The 22,536-nt window shown below is 44.7% G+C and overlaps 3 protein-coding genes across 9 annotated transcripts in view; 1 reads left to right on the top strand and 2 right to left on the bottom strand.

The window, feature by feature from the left end:
• Positions 1-1,098: 1,098 nt before the first annotated feature.
• On the bottom strand, positions 1,099-3,786 carry nudt15 (nudix (nucleoside diphosphate linked moiety X)-type motif 15). The gene is made up of 3 exons (XM_079494967.1): positions 3,247-3,786; positions 2,324-2,520; positions 1,099-1,569 (listed from the first exon to the last, which is right to left on the bottom strand). Exons 1-3 carry the CDS (start codon positions 3,396-3,398, stop codon positions 1,427-1,429), a joined length of 492 nt encoding a protein of 163 aa, XP_079351093.1. The 5' UTR covers positions 3,399-3,786; the 3' UTR covers positions 1,099-1,426.
• Positions 3,787-4,548: 762 nt separating this feature from the next.
• trim25l (tripartite motif containing 25, like) lies at positions 4,549-16,342 on the top strand. 4 transcript variants are annotated; one of them, XM_079494966.1, is made up of 15 exons: positions 4,549-5,533; positions 6,684-6,779; positions 7,256-7,489; positions 7,964-8,123; positions 9,472-9,510; positions 9,630-9,668; positions 9,934-9,990; positions 10,091-10,144; positions 11,242-11,316; positions 11,643-11,705; positions 12,370-12,582; positions 13,369-13,461; positions 14,245-14,313; positions 14,498-14,563; positions 15,058-16,342. In XM_079494966.1, the coding sequence occupies exons 1-15, from the start codon at positions 4,898-4,900 to the stop codon at positions 15,630-15,632; spliced, it is 2,469 nt and encodes an 822-aa protein (XP_079351092.1). In that variant the 5' UTR covers positions 4,549-4,897; the 3' UTR covers positions 15,633-16,342. The 4 variants fall into 4 exon arrangements, with proteins under 4 accessions (XP_079351092.1, XP_079351091.1, XP_079351090.1 ...); XM_079494965.1 differs by having other exon boundaries at positions 4,550-5,533; positions 9,639-9,668; positions 12,307-12,582; XM_079494964.1 differs by having other exon boundaries at positions 4,551-5,533; positions 12,307-12,577; positions 13,367-13,461.
• Positions 16,343-17,681: 1,339 nt separating this feature from the next.
• Positions 17,682-22,536, bottom strand: part of trak2 (trafficking protein, kinesin binding 2) — a 35,657-nt gene continuing 30,802 nt past the window's right edge. For all 4 annotated transcript variants that reach the window (XM_079495369.1, XM_079495370.1, XM_079495371.1 and 1 more), the window contains 2 exons: positions 21,758-21,857; positions 17,682-21,288 (listed from right to left, as the gene is read on the bottom strand). In XM_079495369.1, coding sequence (XP_079351495.1) covers positions 20,535-21,288; positions 21,758-21,857 — 854 coding nt within the window. In that variant the 3' untranslated portion in view covers positions 17,682-20,534. The remainder of the gene's footprint in view (positions 21,289-21,757; positions 21,858-22,536) is intronic.

Raw genomic sequence — 22,536 nt, 5'->3', positions numbered from 1 at the left:
GTTTTCGGTGAAGAGGTGACCCCTGGACTATCAATAGGCATTAAAGGCCTACTCACCGAAAACGGGACTATGAATAGGCCTTTAAGGCCTATTGATAGTCCAGTTTTCGGTGAAGAGGTGACCCCTGGACTATCAATAGGCATTAAAGGCCTACTCACCGAAAACGGGACTATGAATAGGCCTTTAAGGCCTATTCATAGTCCCGTTTTCGGTGAAGAGGTGATCACCGAAAACTACAACATAACGTCACGCCGCGGTGGTCACCGAAATATGTTTATCCCTAAACATATTTTACTATCTTGATTTTTTTTTAAATAGTTCAACTATCCGATCTACATCGACACGTTGTGAACTTGTAGATCGGCTATTTTAACTATTTTAAAAGGTTTTTCAAAACAGGTAAAAATGGCAAATACGTTTAGGGATAACGGGTAAGGGTAAGATATAGCATTAAATATGTCTGAGCAGAATCTGCGAAGACAATAAGAGATCTGAGATGTATGATTTTAAATTAAGGTATATTGTTTATTTATGTTTTGAGTTGGGGTGGGAGTTGTATATTGAGGGGGGGGGGGGGGGGGGGGGGGGGTGTCATTTTATTCTAGGGTTAGTGGATACTGGATATGTAATAGGTAATTTAACTGATCTTACTATATTCTACAAACACTACACAGGAATAAAGCCTGCCCTTCATTCCTGTCTGGGACAGGCCAGGATTATTTAGATTTAGAATCGATGTTTCAGCGACAGATTCAACATACTGTACAGCATGAAATATTACAGCATGAAATATTACAAATATTACAAGTGTAGCCTACATTCCAATTTAGTCTTCAGAATATGTTGTAAACCTTCTGTACAATTGTAAATTAAGTCAATAAATATTTGAAGACAAAGATCTCTCTGGTGTACTTTGAGAAAGTAACAGTGATACTACTGTAAACCACTTAAACCCTACTGTACAGTTGGGTGCCACCGATATTGTCCCTTATCATTTGACCTCAAAAAAATCCTTCTAAATCCTCCAGTTTTCTGAAATAAATATTTTCACGATTTTGCAAAAATGGCAGATCTACAAGCTCATAGCGCGCCACCGAGTGGCGCGCTATGAGCTTGTAGATCTGCCATTTTTGCCAAATGTTTGGCCCCAGACTGGAACGCTAGAGATTGTGTGCTTATATGGGTTGCATGATCATTGAAACTAAAAACATGTAAACAGTATTCCACAGAGATTAAAAAAGAAAACGGCAAACAAAAAACAAAAGACAGTATCTTAAGACAGTTGCTACTTGCTATATTGTGACAGTGAGCCGGTTCAGTGTCCCGCGGTGGCACAGCGCTGTGTGTCAGAGTCCATGGTGGTCTGTGGTGGCACAGCGCTGTGTGTCAGAGTCCATGGTGGTCCGTGGTGGCACAGCGCTGTGTGTCAGAGTCCATGGTGGTCCGCGGTGGCACAGCGCTGTGTGTCAGAGTCCATGAAAGGCTGGAATCTTTGACGTCTCAGACAGGCCAACGGCAGGAAGAGCTGCTCCTCAGGTGGAAACTCGTCCCAGTGAGTCCAGCTCCACCCTGGTCAAGGAAATAATAAGCACATGGGCAGGTGTCAGAAAGAAAAAGAAACACCAGGTGCTCACAGGAGGTAAAAATATAACTATAGTAAAAAGATTAAATGCTGCTCACGGATCAAATGGGGTCAAAACATGTGAAGAAACAACAGACCGGGCATCAGGAGTAAGATAAAGAACGGCCTTTATTAATTTAAAAGGCAACTGCCAACATGTTTCGACCTTGGGAGGTCTTCATCATTTCCGCCCTGATGAGTGCCTGTCTGAGTGTCTGTTATGTAGTAGTCAGGTGAGGAATGTTCAAAATAGAGTATAAACTGATAGTTTAACTGATAGTATTCATTTATATCAATTAATATGTGATGTATGCCATGCTTTTGTTATTGCTTAATGTAAGTCGCTCTGGATTAAGAGCGTCTGCTAAATGCCTAAATTGTAAATTAATCTATACGATTTGTTTTATTTGGTTTTTTATATATTCATTTTATATAATGTATGTATAAAACATTCAAAGGTCAGTCTACTATTTGCTAAACATTGTTTTAAGTTTCGTTGTTTTAACATATTTTTTATTGAAGCCCATTATTTTATTTATTCCATTCAACGTTGTATGTAACTTAGATGTGCAAATCCTCTCGTCTAAAATGACACAGATGCTTTCGCGGGTTTCAAAGGTATAACAATGTATGGGCTTTCCAGGTCAGGCAGTGAGGAAACACATACAGTAGACTAGTAACCACGCGCTGTGTGTGACCGACCTTCATTCTTGTCCGGCTCCAGGTTGACTGGCTCCGCTGGGTGCGTCCTGTCCAGTTCACCTTGCATGATGATGGTCACATAGTGGTACTGCTCCTCCAACTTGACGGAGTTCACCACGGACGCAAAGCGCACATTAATCAAACGCACCCCTGCCTCTTCCATCACTTCTCTGTGGGCACACTCCTCCCACGTCTCTCTTTCAAAGGGGGGGAAAAAACATCAGCATCGCATAATTCAGACGTCACGGTTAAATCAAATGTGTGCACTTACTACTCCCAAAAGGGACCGTGTAGATCATACTCAAAGTGGTGGTTCTCAAGGTTTCCTTGGGGGTGTGTGTACCTAGCCTGGTGAATCCACTCCCCCTGCTGGCGAAGTCAGGTTATAGTGTACCAGGGGGTTCCCAGATAAATCTGTGCTAACACAGCATCAAGTTCATTTTAACCACTTTATCCATTAGCTATTCAAAAATAGCAGATCTACAAGCTCACAGCTTACATCTGCTCTTTTTTCAAAAGTTTGAAAAATATCGAAAAATGTAATTTAGATGTTATTGTATTTTTTGTTTGCACCATTTATTTTCTTCTTGGGGGTCACTGGCACAAAGCATTTCCAGATGGGGCGTCCACAGCCAAATACAAATACATCAATTTGGGGGTCCTTGACTTGAAACCTGGGACCACCACCAAGGGTCCAAATTAACCTGTGTGTGTGTGTGTGTGTGTGTGTGGGGCATGGCATAATGCACATCAAACAGGGTGTAGGCTGCCCCCCTAGTGGCGAAAAATAAAACTTCTGGGAACTCAGATTAGGTGTAGGCTACTTCCAATGAGGTTTGAGAATCGCTCTTATAGACAGGATGATGATATATCTTCTAGAATCTAGATCTAGAGTCTTGACTAGACTAGACTAGCGTGCTCACCCAAATTCTAAGTGCCCCCCGGGGAGCTGGTATGTTCCATGACCCATCGCACCTCTTCGTTTCCCAACGAGCACACAGTGAGGGTTCGCTGCTGGATCCGTCACCAGCACACCCACTCCAACTCCTGGACGTTTAACTGCTATTTCTGACATCCTTTCGCGTGTTTTTCGGCTTTAAAACGTCACTGACATATGGACGAATGTTTGACACCACCACCACCACCTCACATGTCACACCGGTCTCTGTCACTGTCTAATAAGAAAGTAAACAAACATGCACGTGGGGCTCTTCTAGTTCCGCCTGCGGAACTCTCCAGTGATATTTCAATGGCTCTGGTTGCTGCTCGTGGCGTTACTGCCATCTACTGGCTGAGAGGTCCAATTCAAGGTCACTCGAAATATATTTAAAGCAGCTGTTTAACCTTTTTCATCATATCATTACTTATTCAGCATTTGAGCCACGGGCCACCATTTGATGACATTTATCTTCTCAGACCCAAAAGAATATGTTGTTGTAGTTGCACACTTCCATACTGAATTGATGTTTGTACTTTGTTTTGATTGACATTGTTGACAATCATTGACATTGTTATTTCAGTATGTAGGCTATGGGTACATTTCAAACCAAACGAAAGCACTAAGTCAATACAAAAACTGGCAGCGGTGGCCGAACGGATAGCGGCGCGGTCTAGATACCGGAAGGTTCCCAGTTCGAATCAGCCGTCCGACACGTTAAAATTACCACCGCTGAAATGCCCTTGAACAAGGCATCAACCACTACGATGAAATGTGTTCAATGAGCAGGGCCTGGCTGGAAACAAGTTCTTGAGCTTAGCCCAGATACCCTGGGTAAATATAGATTTCATTTCATTTCATTACTTTGTGGACGACACCATGAATGATAAAGCATTACACTTGTTTTCAACAGGGTCCAGCATCATCGCCCCTAAAATAGCCTATCTATGCCTCACCCTGGTCACCCAAGAATCCTGGCAATGCATGAATAGTAGGCTACAGTAAATAAGCAAAAGGATAAACACACACACAATACCGGGGTAGGACCACACCTTTGCTGTCCTACCGGTATTGTGTCTAAAAGGACCTAGCCTACAATAATAACTCACAAGAAAAAAAATATATAGGGGGGGGGGGGGGTTTCAAGTGTGTTCAAAAAACAGCAAAAAAGCCCAGATTAGTTGAGTATGCCAGCACCAAACGCAACACGATATTAGGTATCATTGCTAAATGTGTAAAAGTTTTCGCCCAAACACACACACACACACACACACACACACACACACACACACACACACACTTTGGCTACTTCTGTCCTCCACTTGTTTTCATGCTGCAACTAGTTTTTCCTGCAGAACCTGCAGCGGCCCTGCCCATTTCAGCTCTCTGCCTGTAACATCGGACGTCTTCTAGTATCATCACTCACCTCACCACTCCACTAGCCTACCATCTATCTCCTTTGGGGAACTGCTAGAAAAGTTGATTCTCTTCACTTCTGAGGCAAACACACATTCTCTACAGGAGACCCTCAAGTCTTTATACCGGGTAACACACATGTTCTTTTGCTCTCCTGCAACAGTTCCGACTGTCGCCACTAACTATAGTCGACCCCGTGTGGTGTGCGGCCGAGTCCGACCATGAGCTCCAAACTTTGGACAGATGAGCAGTTCAACTGCCCGGTGTGCCTGGACCTCCCCAACGACCCCGTCACCATCCCGTGCGGCCACAACTACTGCATGGCCTGCATCAAGGACTACTGGAGCAAGCCCGACGCCAAGGGCCAGTACAGCTGCCCGCAGTGCCGCAAGACCTACTCCCCCAAGCCCGACCTGGCACGCAACACCATGCTGGCCGAGGTGGTGGAGCAGCTGCGCAAGGGCGGCCTCAAACCCCCCGACGCGGCGCGCGATTCGGTCCGGAGCACACGGAGCAACAAGTCCTCCTCCGGGAACGGGAAGAAGAAGCTGTCCTCGGCGGCGGTCGCCTGCGACCTGTGCCGCGGGCAGAAGCGGCAGGCGGTGAAGAGCTGCCTGGAGTGCATGAGCTCGTACTGCGAGGCCTGCCTGAAGCCCCACAAGACGCAGGCCGCGCTGAAGAAGCACGAGCTCATCGCCCCCACGGGCCAGCTGGCCGAGAAGATCTGCACGCAGCACAAGTACCTGCAGGAGTTCTTCTGTCGCCAGTGCCGGGTGTTCGTCTGCTGGCTGTGCACCAGCAACCAGCACAAGGGCCACGAGTGCGTCTCCACCAAGGTCGAGCGTGAGGAGAGACAGGTGAGTTGGAGTGAGTAGCTTTATGATAAAGAGGGATGCTGGAAGAGTCCTGAGAAGTCTGTCTGTGCACCTGTATAACTCTATGGTGATTGGTGCACCTCAGTGTGAAATTGGCTGTTCGTTTCCTAAAATGTGGAACAAGTAAAGAATATAAATGATTATTTATTTTTAACATGCATTGATTGATTGATTGAAATATTTATTAACAATTTGCAGAATTACAGTACATTTCAAGCACAAACTCAATACAAAGACTGTTAACTGTGAGTGGACGACCCAATTAAGCATTACACTTGTTTACAAGAGGGTCCACCTTGTTCAATTCATCAAAACATTTAGAGACGTACAAATAGACACTTCTATATAGACAAAGAACAGAACAGGAATTCATCATAAAGGAGGTAAAAAGGGAAAAGAAACATATGCAGTGAGGGGAAAATGGGGGGGGGGGCGGTGGGGGGGATTCAGATTTTACGGGGGCCAGTTTCGAATTGCACCCGTCCGTAGGTGCCCTTTGAGAGCGGTTTTGAAGGAGTCAAGGGATTCACATGTCTTAATGACTGTTGGTAGGGCATGGTGCTGCTGGTACATCAGTATTAAGACAGACCAAAAGTTCTGTCATAATGACTGGCTATCCACAGGTTTTGTAGCAATTTGTAGCAAATGTTGACATATTAGGCCTCAAATGTAAGATTTGAAACCATTTTCAAATCACATACTTCACTTTATATTATTAAGTAAAATGTGCTAAAAAAAAGTTATAGTCATCCTGGTGATAATAATAAAGTTATAATAATCGGCTGATGACCCTGCAGCCGGCACCATGGCGCTGTTGGAGGTGTGTCAGGCAGAAATGCCCAGCAAGTCTTCTCACTTGTGCTTACAAACATCTATTTATATCCATCAGATGAATCACACAAAGGTGGATGGTGTGAGTGTGACTGTGATTCGGTAACACTGTCCATTCCATTGATGGGGTTTTCTGTTAAAGTGGTGCTCATTGTGTTTCGTGTTGTCTGCAGCCTGGCTGAGAACATTCCTAACTACATTCCAGTTTAGACATAACGCACCACCCTCCCTTGGTTATTGTGGCGCTTCGTCTAACTGCATGACATGTGTTCTTATATCTCCCGATTACATCACCTTTCAGAAAGGGCTGTCTCTGATGCAAGCACAGAACAACCAGCGTTTGAAAGACAGAGAGTTCCAGCTGAGAGAGATGAAGCACATGATGGAGGTCATGAAGGTTGGTCAGCTAACTGGTGTCAACTAGCCTGGGTAGCATTCCTTTTCGGGTTTATGATCCGGTCGGGAGCGGATGATATCGCTACGTCATGTTGTAGTATTCATATCTATGGTAGTATTGTTTTGTAGACTGATTAGTCATCAGTCATCTGGAACTTCCTTTTCCCTCAAACTGATTTTTCTCAATAAAAAGGAGCTTTTATTGTTATTCTTCCGGTTTGAGGGAAAAGGAAGTTCCGTAGGATTCTTCCTGCCTGATGACTACAAAACAATACTACAACATGACGTAGTGATTATCATCCGTTCCAGACCTGTTCACACAGCAATTTTGTAACACAGACCAGGCTTTCCTCCGAGGTGGAAAGCCTGGTGACGCGAGGTTAGGCGTCAACTAATAATAAGATCAACAAGTCGATCGGTCTCGACTCGTTCACAATCGCACCCCTTAACATTTGTTCTTCCATTTCCCCCATGCAGCAATCGGCAGAGAGGGTCAACAGCGACACGGAGCTGGTGCTGTCAGAGCTGCAGAGATCCATCGAGCGTCTCCAGGAGCTGGTGGAGGACGTGATGGAGCGGTCTGGCCTGGAGAAGATGATGCAGGCGCAGGAGGCCACGGAGGGCCTGGAGGCTGAGCTCAAGGTGTTGAAGAAGAGGGACACGGAGATGAAGGAGCTGGTCTCCTGCGAAGACCACATCCATTTCCTCCAGGTACTGTATATGTGGGCGGGCGGGACACGGCGTCATCCATCCATCCATCCATCCATCCATCCATCTAAACTTATAATTTGAGTAGTGAACGCAAAATTACCACGTATGGTGCCGAAATTGAGGACGGAGGGGCCGTTGTGATTGGCAGGAAGGTCTCCCATTCTGCACTGTGATTGGCTGAGCAGCGCACAGGGGACACACGTTATATTTAAGTTACAGATATTCAGTGTTCACGTTTGGCACGTTCTGGCAGTGTGCCGCGGGTTCGACTCCCGATCCCGACGGCCTGTACTGCATGTCACCTGCCTGCCTGTCTGTAATCTGTCTGTCTGTCTGTCTGTCTGTCTGTCTGTCTGTGAGCTCTCAAATGTTTACTTTATCATCTACAAGTGAAACTATCCAGATGAATGTTTAAGATGAATAAAAAATGTTTTATTTGCGTCTTCTCATTTGTTTCCCCATGTCCACACACAGACATGTGAGTCCCTGAGCGAACCCCTGGAGACAGGAGACCTGCCCAGCGTGACGGCCAATCCGGAGGCTTCTTATGAGCCGGTGCGCGACGCCATCCTGGAGCTCAGGGAGACAGTGGAGGACCTGTGCAACAAAGAGCTGAACAAGATCACCAAGCACGGTTAATGAGACACGGATATACATTGTGTAATGTTATCATGCCCATAGAAATACCAGCATAGAAACCATGTCATGTTATCATGCCCATAGAAATACCAGCATAGAAACCATGTCATGTTATTATGCCCATAGAAATACCAGCATAGAAACCATGTCATGTTATCATGCCCATAGAAATACCAGCATAGAAACCATGTCATGTTATCATGCCCATAGAAATACCAGCATAGAAACCATGTCATGTTATCATGCCCATAGAAATACCAGCATAGAAACCATGTCATGTTATCATGCCCATAGAAATACCAGCATAGAAACCATGTCATGTTATCATGCCCATAGAAATACCAGCATAGAAACCATGTCATGTTATCATGCCCATAGAAATACCAGCATAGAAACCATGTCATGTTATCATGCCCATAGAAATACCAGCATAGAAACCATGTCATGTTATCATGCCCATAGAAATACCAGCATAGAAACCATGTCATGTTATTATGCCCATAGAAATACCAGCATAGAAACCATGTCATGTTATCATGCCCATAGAAATACCAGCATAGAAACCATGTCATGTTATCATGCCCATAGAAATACCAGCATAGAAACCATGTCATGTTATCATGCCCATAGAAATACCAGCATAGAAACCATGTCATGTTATCATGCCCATAGAAATACCAGCATAGAAACCATGTCATGTTATCATGCCCATAGAAATACCAGCATAGAAACCATGTCATGTTATCATGCCCATAGAAATACCAGCATAGAAACCATGTCATGTTATCATGCCCATAGAAATACCAGCATAGAAACCATGTCATGTTATCATGCCCATAGAAATACCAGCATAGAAACCATGTCAATGTTATCATGCCCATAGAAATACCAGCATAGAAACCATGTCATGTTATCATGCCCATAGAAATACCAGCATAGAAACCATGTCATGTTATCATGCCCATAGAAATACCAGCATAGAAACCATGTCATGTTATCATGCCCATAGAAATACCAGCATAGAAACCATGTCATGTTATCATGCCCATAGAAATACCAGCATAGAAACCATGTCAATGTTATCATGCCCATAGAAATACCAGCATAGAAACCATGTCATGTTATCATGCCCATAGAAATACCAGCATAGAAACCATGTCATGTTATCATGCCCATAGAAATACCAGCATAGAAACCATGTCAATGTTATCATGCCCATAGAAATACCAGCATAGAAACCAAATGCCTCCATGGTGGCATGTCTATGCTGTACATATCTATGGTGATGACATGTCGGGTCAGTCTTGTCATGTCATTTTATGTTGTCTAATCTTTGTTTTCAGTGAATGACACAGCCCTGTTCACTTTGGGAAATGGCACAGGTGAGTTTGACACATTATGATGATGATGATGATTATGTGCTGTTTTTTATGTTATAACTGTAAGCTTACGTTAACAAGTCTTCTGCCTCTGATCTGTCACTCTCTCACCCTCTTGACAGCCAAAAGAGGCGACGCACCAAAAGGCAGCATTTCAAAGTGTGAGTTTCTCATTTTCTTCCTGTATATACCTACATAAACGGTTGTTATATTTAACTATACAGTGCTGGGCGTTTACTTACCCGATCCCGGCGGCCTTTACTGCATGTCACCCCCCCCCCCATCTCTCTCCCCATTTCCTGTCAGCCTACTGTCTATCCCTCCATAAAAAAAATAAAATAAAGGCGAAAGCCACAAAAACAACAAATATGTCATGTTGGATAATGCATGAATTTCACATTTTATGTATGTGTTCATTTCCCGCAGTGTTTGGTCTGGGTTCTTCTCGCAACACAAACAACAACACAAACAACCGCTCTCAGGGTATGTATAGCACTCTTGTCTATTGATCAGTTGATTGATCAGTCAATCAATCAACCAATCAGTCAATAACTTGATGTGACCTTCCTTTGTTGTCTTACAGCACCGACACCGACCGTCTCAGTCAACTCCAGGGGTCCAGAAAGGCGAGGATTAGGTACTATAACCACTGCTGTCAAAGTATATACTTAAAGTACTTTAAGTATATACTTAAAGTACTTAACCACTCCACCCAAATCATGTTTTCTGTTTGATTAATGTCTATTTGAAGCTAAAATCATGTTAGTTTATTGGGCTATGCATATCTCCAAAAGCATAAATGTATACAGTTTTATAACTAAAGTCTGTTTTTCAGACACTCACTGAGATAGAGCAAATGGCAAACTACTGTAAACCTCCTTTAGGCCCACTACACAGTACACACCGTATGACTTTTAAAGTTGTTGGGGAGTCATCAGATCGTTATGTATTTCACACTACAAGAGTGTTTTTTCTTTTTTTTAAATCGGCTGTCATATCTTTGTGGCTTTCACACTAAACGATTGATCGCCGACTAGGGAACCCTCACACACTGCAAGAGTTCACCAAGACGCGATACCGATACATATAGGCTACATTTATTTATTATTTTGACGTCTCGCGTAGGTGCAGGATCCATGATACATGCGAGTCTCTCTCTCCGCACGCACACACATAAATAGTTACACAGGGCGAGACAGGAGTCAGGACGCTAAATCTTGATTTTCCTTAAATAATTATTTCTCTCTGACGCAACAGAGGGGGAGACTCACACACACACACACACGTCCAAATGTTTGTGCTGCAGCATAGATTCCCTCGCAGTTTTATCAACATTATTCAAGTGAGATGCGTTGGTTTTATAAACTATTTAACAGCAATATTTGGCTAATATAGAGCTACCAATATATGTATATGTATGACACCTGGATTTACCCAAGGAATATAGGTTATATATTATCATCTATCGTTACAGACAAACTTTCTGTCTCAGTCTGTGAGCACAGCTGTCCTGTGCTCTCATTGGCTGTAATATGGACCTTCTCGGGGTGCGGTCGCAACGAGCGCCATAAATGCTCCCCGACAGCATAATCGGAGCAAATATCGTGCAGTGTGTAGGGGCTATTAGGTCAATGTTTTGGGGGAGGAAAATAAATGACCTGATGATGATTTCCAAACCACAGCATGATTCATATTATTCATATATTTATATGTTACTGGATGCTCTTAATTAAGGTGTGGGTCTGAGGACACAAGACGTCAGGAGCCGAGATATGCCACACGATGTCAGGAGCAGAGACGTGCCACAAGGTGTGTGTGTGTGTGTGTGTGTGTGTGTGTGTGTGTGTGTGTGTGTGTGTGTGTGTGTGTGTGTGTGTGTGTGTGTGTGTGTGTGTGTGTGTGTGTGTGTGTGTGTGTGTGTGTGTGTGTGTGTGTGTGTGTGTGTGTGTGTGTGTGTGTGTGTGTGTGTGTGTGTGTGTGTGTGTGAGTGACTGTGTGTGTGTGTGTGACCATGGTTGTAATTGAAAGTATAAACTAATTTATGAAAGCCTGGTAGAACAATCCCTCATGGTGTGTTTCTGTGCTTTAAAAAGGTACAGTATGTATATTATGTGTACATTTCTTCCTCATTGCAGACAGAGGAAGTGGGAATTCCCCCAGACCTCGAGACAAGCAGAGGAGAGAGGAAAGGGAGTCAGGTAAACAACACGACACATTGTTCGACTGGTCGCACTAGTTAATCTTAAAATCAAAGACTTCCTCAAGATATTTAGTTTTCCTCTCCCAGCATTTTCTCACGGGCATTCATGTGACACAACACATTCTCTATAGCAGTGGGGTTTGGATCCTAACAGTGGGTGGTGCGATATTCTGAAGAATATAGAATAACGACACAACCTTTCAGTCAAAATATGAAATGATGATTAAAAATCACACCCGTGTGAACTGAGTGGTGCAACTCCCCCCCTTACACCCCCCCCCCTCTCTCTCTCTCTCTCATTAGCAGGCAACAGTGCAGCACTATTTCTCTCTCTCTGTTTCTGGCACGACAGCGCCCCTACTGGTACTCATGAGTCACACATGAGTCACACACAAACATAGGTTAACACGGACACGGACATTGCACCACTCAAAAATAGTGAATTATTTACACACACTTTTATTTCCTGGTCTGCAAACATGACTAAACATGCTCCTTTGTTGAACTATACTTGGAACTTGATATAATTTTAGCTTGATTCTGTCCTTCTTGCCTGTTTTGAAAGCATCTCTCCCTTCACATGTCTCTCTCTCTCACAGTCAGGTCGACCAGTTCCAGATCCAGCCCCGCCCCCAGCCCACGACCCAGTCCGACTCTCACAGTTAGGTCGACCAGTTCCAGATCCAGCATCGCCCCCAGCCCAGGACCCAGTCCGACTCCTAGTCGGAGAGAGTCCCTGTCTCTGTGGAACAGATCCAATAGGAACCACACCCCCATTAGCCCTCCCCCAACACCGGAGCCAGCACCAGTTCCTGTCCCAGCTGTGGTCCCTGCCCCAAAGCCCACAATAACCACCACCCCAGCATCAACTGCAGGTATGGCACAATGCAGTTGGTTCTCAAAAAAATCACACCCGTGTGAACTGAGTGGTGCAGGGTCTTATATAGCCTGATCAGCTGTGGTCTGACGTAATGAAATCACACCCGTGTGAACTGGGTGACCATAGCAACCATGCTAATTTTTTGGTACGAACAGACAGACACACAGACAGACAGACACGTAAACTAACAAAGCCAGTTGTAGGAGTGGTTTACACCACTCAAAAAGTATTTAGTTGCGAACCCCCATTTGAAAATATTTTTGTGTTGGGGACCCACATAAGATTTGTGGTGTTAAAAAGAAAAGTCAATATTAAAATATTTCGGAAATAGCCAATCTACAAGCTCACAAAGCTTTGAACCAGGGGCTCCCTGGGACCCTCTCGAGGATCCCTAGGGCTCCCTGGGACCCTCTCGAGGATCCCTAGGGCTCCCTGGGACCCTCTCGAGGATCCCTAGGGGTCCCTGGGACCCTCTGGAGGATCCCTTAGGGGTCCCTGGGACCCTCTGGAGGATCCCTTAGGGGTCCCTGGGACCCTCTGGAGGATCCCTTAGGGGTCCCTGGGACCCTCTCGAGGATCCCTAGGGGTCCCTGGACCCCACGTTGACAATGATTGTTGTGCTTATAAAATGAACCGCAATAATAAGGTTCAAGTTTGTACTTTATTGTTCCTAATCCCCAAAATGCTCTAGTGAGTGCACAGATCTGTACCCTTTTGTAGTACCATGTTGTTTTCCTTTTAGTCTGGTCTCATTCTAGTCTGGCGTCTCTTGTCCCTTCAGGATTCAGTCGGATGGCTTCCATCAGCAGTCTGTTCCGCTCCCATCGGCGCGCGACTCCGCAGGCCACGCCCATCGCTGAAACACCAATAGAAGGTACAGTGTAAATCACAGCTTGTTTATCGTCCATCCGTCCTTGAACTCTGCTCAGTCTAACTCTAAAGCCTATCATTTCAATGATTGTTTAACCCATTTTGGGCGGGAACCCCTTTTGGTGTTAGCATTATGTTATGCTTTAGCTCAGGGGTGGGCAACTGGCGGCCCGGGGGCCACATGTGGCCCCCACCTTCACTTAATGCGGCCCTCAGGTTAATGTCAGAAAACTGATATAATATTGGTTTCAGCTGTTACAATTCTACGACATGCAAACATGACCCGCTTTAATTACTTCAGTCTAAATTAGTAGCTCATTGCTCAACACAAGTATAATTAAAGACATTTGAAATTACATAAAAATGTAAATTTTCAGGATTCCAATTCAAAAATAGCAAAAATTCATGATTTCAATTCGAACATAGTAGCAAAAATAGCCGATCTACAAGCTCAAAACGCGTCGCGCTGCGACGCGTTTTGAGCTTGTAGATCGGCTATTTTTGCTACGACAGCAATATATGGCCCTATAGGGAGTGAGTGGAAATATAGTGGCCCTCTGCATCGTCAAAGTTGCCCACCCCTGCTTTAGCTATTGAAAAATAGCAGATCTACAAGCTCGTAGCGCGCCACCGAGTGGCGCGCTACGAGCTTGTAGGTCTGCTATTTTTGAAAAATCGAAGAACGACTGACATAGAAACATAGATTTTTCAGAAAACTGTCAGCGTGTAGAAGACATTTTTAGAATCTGATCTCTGTCTAATGCTGTGTTTTTGTTGGACTTGACAGTTAATCCCAGCCTTTTCTTGGACTTGTCCATGTCAGCCTCCATGTCGGATCACATGGCCTTCCCTGCGTGTGAGTTAAAGTGAAGATTTCATGTTTTCAATTCTGTACATTTATTAAGCACGGAACATTGCAAAAAAATAGCATATCTACAAGCTCACAACACGTCGCGATGCAATGCAATTGTGAACTTGTAGACCGTCAATTTATTATGTATCCTTGTAGGACGAAGCAATGACTCTTATGTCGTTCACAGTGAGAGAGATCAATATGGACAGCATCCAGGCCCCAGAACCAAGGACCCGAGAAGAGTTCCTACAATGTGAGTTTTGACAAAATCTGACTGCAAATACTACAGAACCTACACAGTTCAGTTGGACCGACCCATGCTAAAATGCTACACTCATTTATGCTGTAAAGTGGGTTGCGTTTGGTGGCTCAGTACAGTAACCCATGTGGACACAGCCCTATTGGCAGTATCATATGGGGTTAAATCATTAGAAATGCCCTCTAAAAATATACAAAGTTTGCAGGTAAGCAGTTATGTAAACTTGGTTCCAACTGGCCCCATTGCAGGCTATTATGACAGTCATGCCAATCACTCCTGTCACATGATGAAATAGACTTGACATTGGACCACAACATTACACTCATCATTTTATATGACAAACATTTCAAAGAAAATAAGAAATTGTTGATTTAATTTCATAATCTTTAATAGTAATAGTAGTTTAATAGTTTTTATAGCTTGTGTAGAATAAACAGTTTATCAGATTATTTGAACTGTATCTCCCCCCCCCCCCCCCCTCCTCGTAGATGCCGTGTCTCTGACCCTCGACACGAACACGGCCCACCGCCGGCTGGCCCTCTCCGACGGCAACACCAAGGCCACCCTGCAGGGCTCTGCACAGCCGTACCCCGACACGCCGCAGCGATTCGACGGCTGGACCCAGGTACTGTGCCAGGGCCCCGTCTACGGCCAGCGCTCCTACTGGGAGATGGAGTGGAGGGGCCGGGGCTCTTCGCTGGGCGTGGCCTACGGGGCCATGGGGAGGAAGGGCTCGGACACGCACGCGGGCCTCGGCTACAACGCGCAGTCCTGGAGCCTGGAGGTGTCGGACACCTGCTGCTCGGCCATGCACGACAATGAGAAGAGGGACATACCGGTCACGTACTCTCCGCGCGTGGGTGTCTTCCTGGACCTGACGGCGGGCACGCTGTCCTTCTACGGCGTGGCGGAGAGCATGAGCCTCCTGCACAGCTTCCGCGCCAACTTCACCCAGCCGGTGTACGCCGCCTTCGGCGTGGGCAGCGGGGTGGGAGTGGGCCTGGACTTTGCCCTCGGCCAGTTCAGCTCGAGTACGGACAGCATCAAGATCTGTCCAATGTGATGACCGACCGGCTGGCTGATCGTTGGCATTAATAATTTATAAACCCGATTCAAAATGGCAGATCTACAAGCTGCACTTGCATTGTAACGTGTTGGGAGCTTGATCTGACAGCTTGTAGACGTGCTATTTAAAAATGTTTTTTTTTTAAAAAGGACCTTTTGGACGATTTCAACAGTATTGAAGGGTGAATGTGATTAATGTCCTGGACCAAGTTGCCTCTTCGATCAGAATTGTATTTTTTATCTAACTTTATTTAAATGTATTGAATTGAACTGCATTGGATTGTTTTAAATAGTTGGTTTTGCTAGTCTATCTTATTATTCCTTTTTTAGATTGTATTAGTTTAGTTTTTTTTTATTGTGATCTCTATTGAATTGCATTGTGGGAATGCACGGCTGTACTTCAGGAGGCAAGGTTTTTTCAGTTTTCAATTTCAGTTTAGTATTTATTAGTTCAAAGGGCCATTCTCACTGAGCACTAGACCTATATTGTTCACGGTGGACTCAGTTTAGTATTTTTAGTGTTATTGTGATATGAGGTATTTGTCTGGGGTGAGATAGAAAAAAAAAACTAAATGTATTGTGTAAAGAAAACATACAATTTAAAATAATGTATTCAGTAAAACTGGCACAGCAAAGAAAAAGAAGATAGAATATCCAACTAAAACTAGGCTTATGAAATAAATTGCCTATCAAATAAAGACAAAAACTAAGGACATTGTCTCTTCGATATAAGTTTGATTTCATTTATTTTATTTCATTATAATAACCTTGAAGGAGGGAGAACGCCTGTTTGTGGTTGTAAGGATTCCGGGGTGGCACGTCGGAACCGGCCCGCCCCCCCTGGGCGCGTTCCTGGGGGTCTGGAGTTGCACCACTCACTTCGCACGGGTGTGACTTTTTATTTCATAGATGCTAGTTTGTTATACTATGCAGATATGTTACTCCATCTTTTTAGTCAGGACTCGTGGCTTAGAAAGCATACTTGTCCGAGACGACCTGAGAAGTCTGGATGGTTGTAACATATCAGAAACTTATCTTCATAAAACATTCATGCTTTTATAAACCAACAAGTAGTGTTTTGAAATAGTTATTAGTCTTGAATGTAAAGACACTCGCAGTAGTCAATTCTACCGAAGAAAAATGCATGTTTGCATGATAATGCTGAGATTTGAGTAATTTAGTCCTTGATTCTCAAGACACTGCCCCCCTTAGATCTCCATATATGGAACTGACCTGTTCCGACATTCCATGTCGATCTGACATCAGACCCTGTACTCAAGACACGCTCCATATATGGCCAGTACAGAATTAATTCCATATGTTTATCTGACCTCCCATGCCAAAGCGCCATCGCTATGTATTGATTGATAGGTATATGGTAATGATAGATACTGGTATAATCTAAAGATACTTGGTCAATGAACATCTCTTCCTGTACCATGTCATACAAATGTGCATTGGTGATATTGCGTACAAGTACAGAAACATTTCACAGTATTCAAGTATTCAAGATGATCTAGGGCGGCACCTAGCTCTGGTCCATAGCCTTCTACTGCTTCAGTATAAGGCTATGGGTCTTTCAGTTTTAAAGCTCACATCGAAATCAGACCAGCCTCTCCTTTTGTGGAAATCTCACAAACGTTTGACCTACTCACCAATACAAAGACGGGTTGTGTCAATAGAAAGCCTACTTTCCTTAGTGGATGCACTCTGAGCCCCCCACCACAGGTATAAACGGTACCTTTGTATTGAGTTTGTGCTTGAAATGTACTGTAATTCTGCAAACTGTACATTTTTCAATCAATCAAAAAAAACCTTTTGGCCAGAAAGGGATTTTTTTTCACCAGAGGAAAAATATTCTCTATGAGGCAGTTCTCTGGGCAATATCGGTAGAGGGCGCATTGGAGTAACAAAGTGTTTTCTTCCGGTGGAAACAAAATCCCTTTTTGGCCAAAAAGTACCGTTTACTGAAGCAGTAGAAGGCTATGGACCAGAGCTAGGCGGCACCTAGGCTCTATGAATTTCAGTAATGAAACAGTCGGCTGCATCGTTTTCACTGGTTTATTTACAAAAAAAAGAGGCAAATGCATGATGACATTACTATTTTACAAAGCATTGTAGGTTGAAAGGGGAGGTAGGAGGAGCCTGTGCAAATCACAAAATCGAACATCCTCTGACTGGTGACCAACAAAAACCATGTGACATCAGAATCTATCCAACATCCTCCGAATTGACCCCAAAACCACCACGTGACATCAGAAAAGAACATAATTTGTCTTTGAAAAACTAAGACAAACTAAGACACCCCTATGGTATGATGCTCCCCCGTTCCCCAATGACAACCTTATTGTTCAGACACCCCTACAGTGTGGTATAATCATTCCCCAATGTGCCTCCTCTCCCTCTTTCGGACTTTACAACGGACATCAAACCAACGACTTGCCTTCAAGCGATCATATGAGGAAATGCCTCACATTCAAACACGTGTGAAAGCAAAGCATTTCATTTAGTACAGTATTTAAAAACAATGACAGTTTTGGTTTGCTCCAAAGAACAGTTTAAAAAAAAAAAAAGTTCAGATTCCCTTTTGTGTGGGTCTCTACGTCTGGGAAACCAAACAAAATATATTAATATCTTATTTTGTGCTGAGATATTAGCATAGTTATAGCCTTCAGTAACAGGCATGCATGATGGATGGTTAACTTGCCTTGTATCAGTAATAAGTAGACTTCCTACTTCAAACAGTGTCAGTAAATCATAGCATAGTACATCATAATAGCTTAAAAAACAAAGTGCAATAAATGAGTATTAAAAATCAAATGGACGGACGGATGGTAAACTTTAGTCTGCAACATCTTATGCTTAATTTATGCCGAAAATGGCCCATCTACAAGCTACTGTGTGTAGATCTGCTATTTTTTGAGTGGTGCAAACCACTCCAACAACCAGCTGTTTGTCTGTACCCGTGTACCTGTACGTGGTACCTAAGAAAATGAGCATGGTTACTATGGTCACTGACATTACGTCAGACCACAGCTGATCAGGCTATATAAGACCTTGCACCACTCAGTTCACACAGGTGTGATTTTTTCAGTGTCATATGACAAAATATAAATCAGGCATCAAAGTTGCAGATGTCAAGTTGAAGCACAATGCCAAAGTCTTTACCCCGCACTGCAAACTACTTATTGGGCGTTGTGATTATGGTAGCACATAAAATGGTTAATGTCTATCAAGTTTCAGAAAAAACCCCATTAAAGTATAGAAATTAATGCTGTATTTAGCAGTGGGGATTAACGTGTTGTTAGATTCTAATTATGCTGCACAAAATAACACTTGTTAGTGTACAGTAAAAGCATTCATTCATACAGTGCATGTCTTTTTTTAAACATTTCCCATAAATGCTCATGGGAAAATGAACATGTAGTAACGCTGCCATCTGCTGCAAATTATGTGAAGCACATGTCCTTGAAATAACTAAGTAATAAACCTGAATTTACAACCAAAATGAGGTCATCCGTGATAGGATACTGTACCACTTGGACCTGAACAAAGCATGGGCCTGAGCTTTAAAGAATAAAATAACATATTTTGGTTAATGGAACAAATACTGGTATTCACCTCGTGCACTTAAACCCTACGAGCTTAAACCCCCTCATCACTAATGCAAACTGCACGTATAAAAACAACAACAAGTGCATCTAATAATATACAAACATGGCTTAACATGGACACATACAGTACAGTAGAAGCCAGAACAGTGCTGGCTTCTCCTTTAAGGCCTCAACTAAAACCTGAAGGCAATGGCAGACCTTTTAGGTCCAGACACTCTCTCTGCTCACAGGTTCGGACCTTCGGCTGAGAGAGGTGCATGCTGGGACTTGAAGGAAAAGTCCTTTTGGAAATACCATGCTGACCAAACACCGGGAGTACAGTATAGTCCACTGGGAGTGGTCAGACAACGCCGGAACTCAGGATCATAATACTGGAGAGGCAAGGGGCAGAGCTATTAGCCTCAGATTAACCCATTATGTTGTAATTTAGCTATTGAAAAATAGCAGATCTACAAGCTTCTACGAGCTTGTAGGTCTGCTATTTTTGAAAAATTGTGAAAATATTTATTTCAGAAAACTGGAGGATTTAGAAGATTTTTTTTTAATTTCGACGTCAGGCCTAAATGGGTTAAATGTTTATTATGGGCCCCTGGACAATTCATAGGCCTGTCACAATTCTTACATAATGACAATTAATCGTCAACTTAAAATTTAAATCGTGACAGCCCTATGTATTCACACATTTCACACAGCAAGGCCCTGGATGCTCAAGAGTCCATTATCATCTCTCTCTTCCCCGTCTCGTCCACTTTGTTCTACCTCGTTTTCCAGTTAAAATATTTTTCTTCCCGAAAAAAATCCCTTCTTTTACCATTCCCGACAAACTCCCTTAATTTACTCTTCCCGACAAATCCCCTCATTTTCAACATCCACAAGCCCTCGTCTGTTCACTTGCATTCCCTTCACGCGCTCCCCTCCCTCCTTCCATCTATGCATGAGCATCCAGAGCCTCTCGCAGAGGAAATGGTGGCCCCGTCAAATCCACCTACCTCCTTGACGATGTACTGACTGGGGAATTACGCCAACGTGCAGTCAAGGCCTTTAAAATCATTTATCATGGCATACATACAGTACATGTGTACACACACACACACACACACGCACACACACACACACACAGTCACACGACAATAAAACAGTCTGTTTAAAACAGCGTTGTGCTTCAAATTCTAATCATACAAAAGGAGGGAGGGCTTTTTCCATTCCCTCAACAAAAGGCTTTCGTCCTCCCCTCTGGTCCTACTGGGGGAGTCATTCAGGGGGGGGGTAATTCATTGGGACACTCGTCAGTTTTTGCCTGAGCCGGGCAGGTGGGAGACGGACGCGGGTCGCCTCCGCAGGTCTTTCGGGTCTCCCCAAGGAGGCGGGGGGAGGGCCAGAGAGGTGGGGTGAGGAGGGGGAGGAAGGGAGGCGGGACTACAGCTCCCTCCCCTCGCGGCGCCGCCGATCATCGCCGGGAGGCTCTGGTTCCGCCTCAGGCCGTCCAGCAGGCTGCCGCCGCCCGCAGCCACCACGAACGTGGACGAATCGTGGCGACGGTGCTGGGGGGGCGGGGGCTCCGACTCCGCCCCGTGAAGCACCTTGGAGAACCCCAGCCTGCACAGCCTCTCCATCAGGCCCACGGGGGGGCCGGAGGAGTCCGCCGCGCGAGCCCGAGACCTGGGGGTCTCGGCGGGCATCCGGGACGAGGCGGCGTCCCGGTCCGTGGAGGGGCTGGGGAGGTCGGGGTGGGTCGGCGCCCGGCCCAGATTCAGCCCGTACACGTCCTGGAGAAAGAGCTCGGCCGGACGCGACGCCAGGAAGTTGTCCGTCGGGAGCGGGACCGCCCCCCGGGAGACCTGGGCCGCAGAGATGCCCTTCTCCAGAACCAGTTTGGCCAGTCCACCGGGAGGAGGCGCCGTGGTGGGGCGGTGGCGGAGAGAGGGGGGGAAGCAGTCGCCCAGACTCAGCCTGCAGGGGGTGACGGGGGTGCTGGGACCGGTCCGCATGGAGCTGGGTGTGTTGGCCAGCTGCACCGATGAGGATGACTGGGGGTAAGAACTGACACACAGAGAGGCACAGAGTGACTGTTGGTTCAATATATTAGCTCTGATAACAGAGTGTGTCTAAAACTACGTATAAGTAGTTTATATGCATGGATAAACGTAAAATAAAATAATGTAGAATTATATTATTCAAAAGTCATACCAGTCCTGATATAAAAGGTTAGTCATTTTGTATTTTAAAACATAACGCCAGAGGATTAACCTTTTCTTTTATGAAATAGCTGCGATCGCCACGATTTTCTGGACGATTGAACATGCATTCTATTGCTGGTTTAGCCATTGAAATACTCTTAATCTTACGAATCTACTACGAATAACCGAAAATAGGCCAACTACAGAGATTACAACACGTCGCAGTGTGACGTGTCGTAATCTCGTAGATCTTCGGTGCGTGGTTGACATGACACGCTTCCATAAAAGACATGCTGAATTCTATATGGGATCCATGGAGACAGGGGTCATACCTAGAGGTCACCTGGGTGATGTCACTGGGGTGCAGGATACGGCAGGTGGTGACGGTGTAGGTGGAGAAGGTGGAGCTTTGGCACTTCCCTGGGTTTTGGACTAGACACGTCACACGCACACGCACTCTTACAATTACAATCGTACAAAACATTAAACTTTATATTATATCGAGCAAAATAGCTCAAGAGAGAATGGCTTGTGTGTGAGAGAAATTAATAGGCATGTTAACTTTTGGTCAAAAAGGTCAAAGGCCAGCCTGGGCCATGGCTCAGTGGTCCAGGCACCTTGGCTGGTAATCCAGTCTGGCAGTGTGCCACGGGTTCGACTCCCGATCCCGACGGCCTTTACTGCATGTCTTCCCCCATCTCTCTCCCCATTACTGTCAGCCTACTGTCTGTCCCTCCATAAAATATATAAAATAAAGGCGAAAGCCACAAAAAAACATTAAAAAAAGAAAAAAAAAGGTCAAAGGCCAAAACAGCTCGAAGAAGGCCTTCATGACAAAACATAAGCTCACTGATTTCAAGATGTTTTGTCCATTATCTCTGGAACGGAAAGTCCAATCTGCTCAGTTCAAAGCGTGTTGGATACATGACTTTGAGGACATGTTTGGGGGGGTATTTTGCGTATACGGTGGGCCAGCACTGGTGTTTGCTGGCAACTACATGCAACTACATGCAACTACTCGCAACCGTTTGGTTGCAAGGAGTTGCATGGCAAATCATTGGTGTGGTTTGGGCATTGAAAACAACATATTGCACAACCCGTCCATCCTAAT

Source organism: Electrona antarctica, assembly GCF_951216825.1.
Source record: "Electrona antarctica genome assembly, chromosome: 24".
Classification (NCBI taxonomy): domain Eukaryota; kingdom Metazoa; phylum Chordata; class Actinopteri; order Myctophiformes; family Myctophidae; genus Electrona; species Electrona antarctica.
The sequence above is the reverse complement of the archived record's forward strand: the minus strand, read 5'-3'. Positions and strand labels throughout refer to the sequence as shown.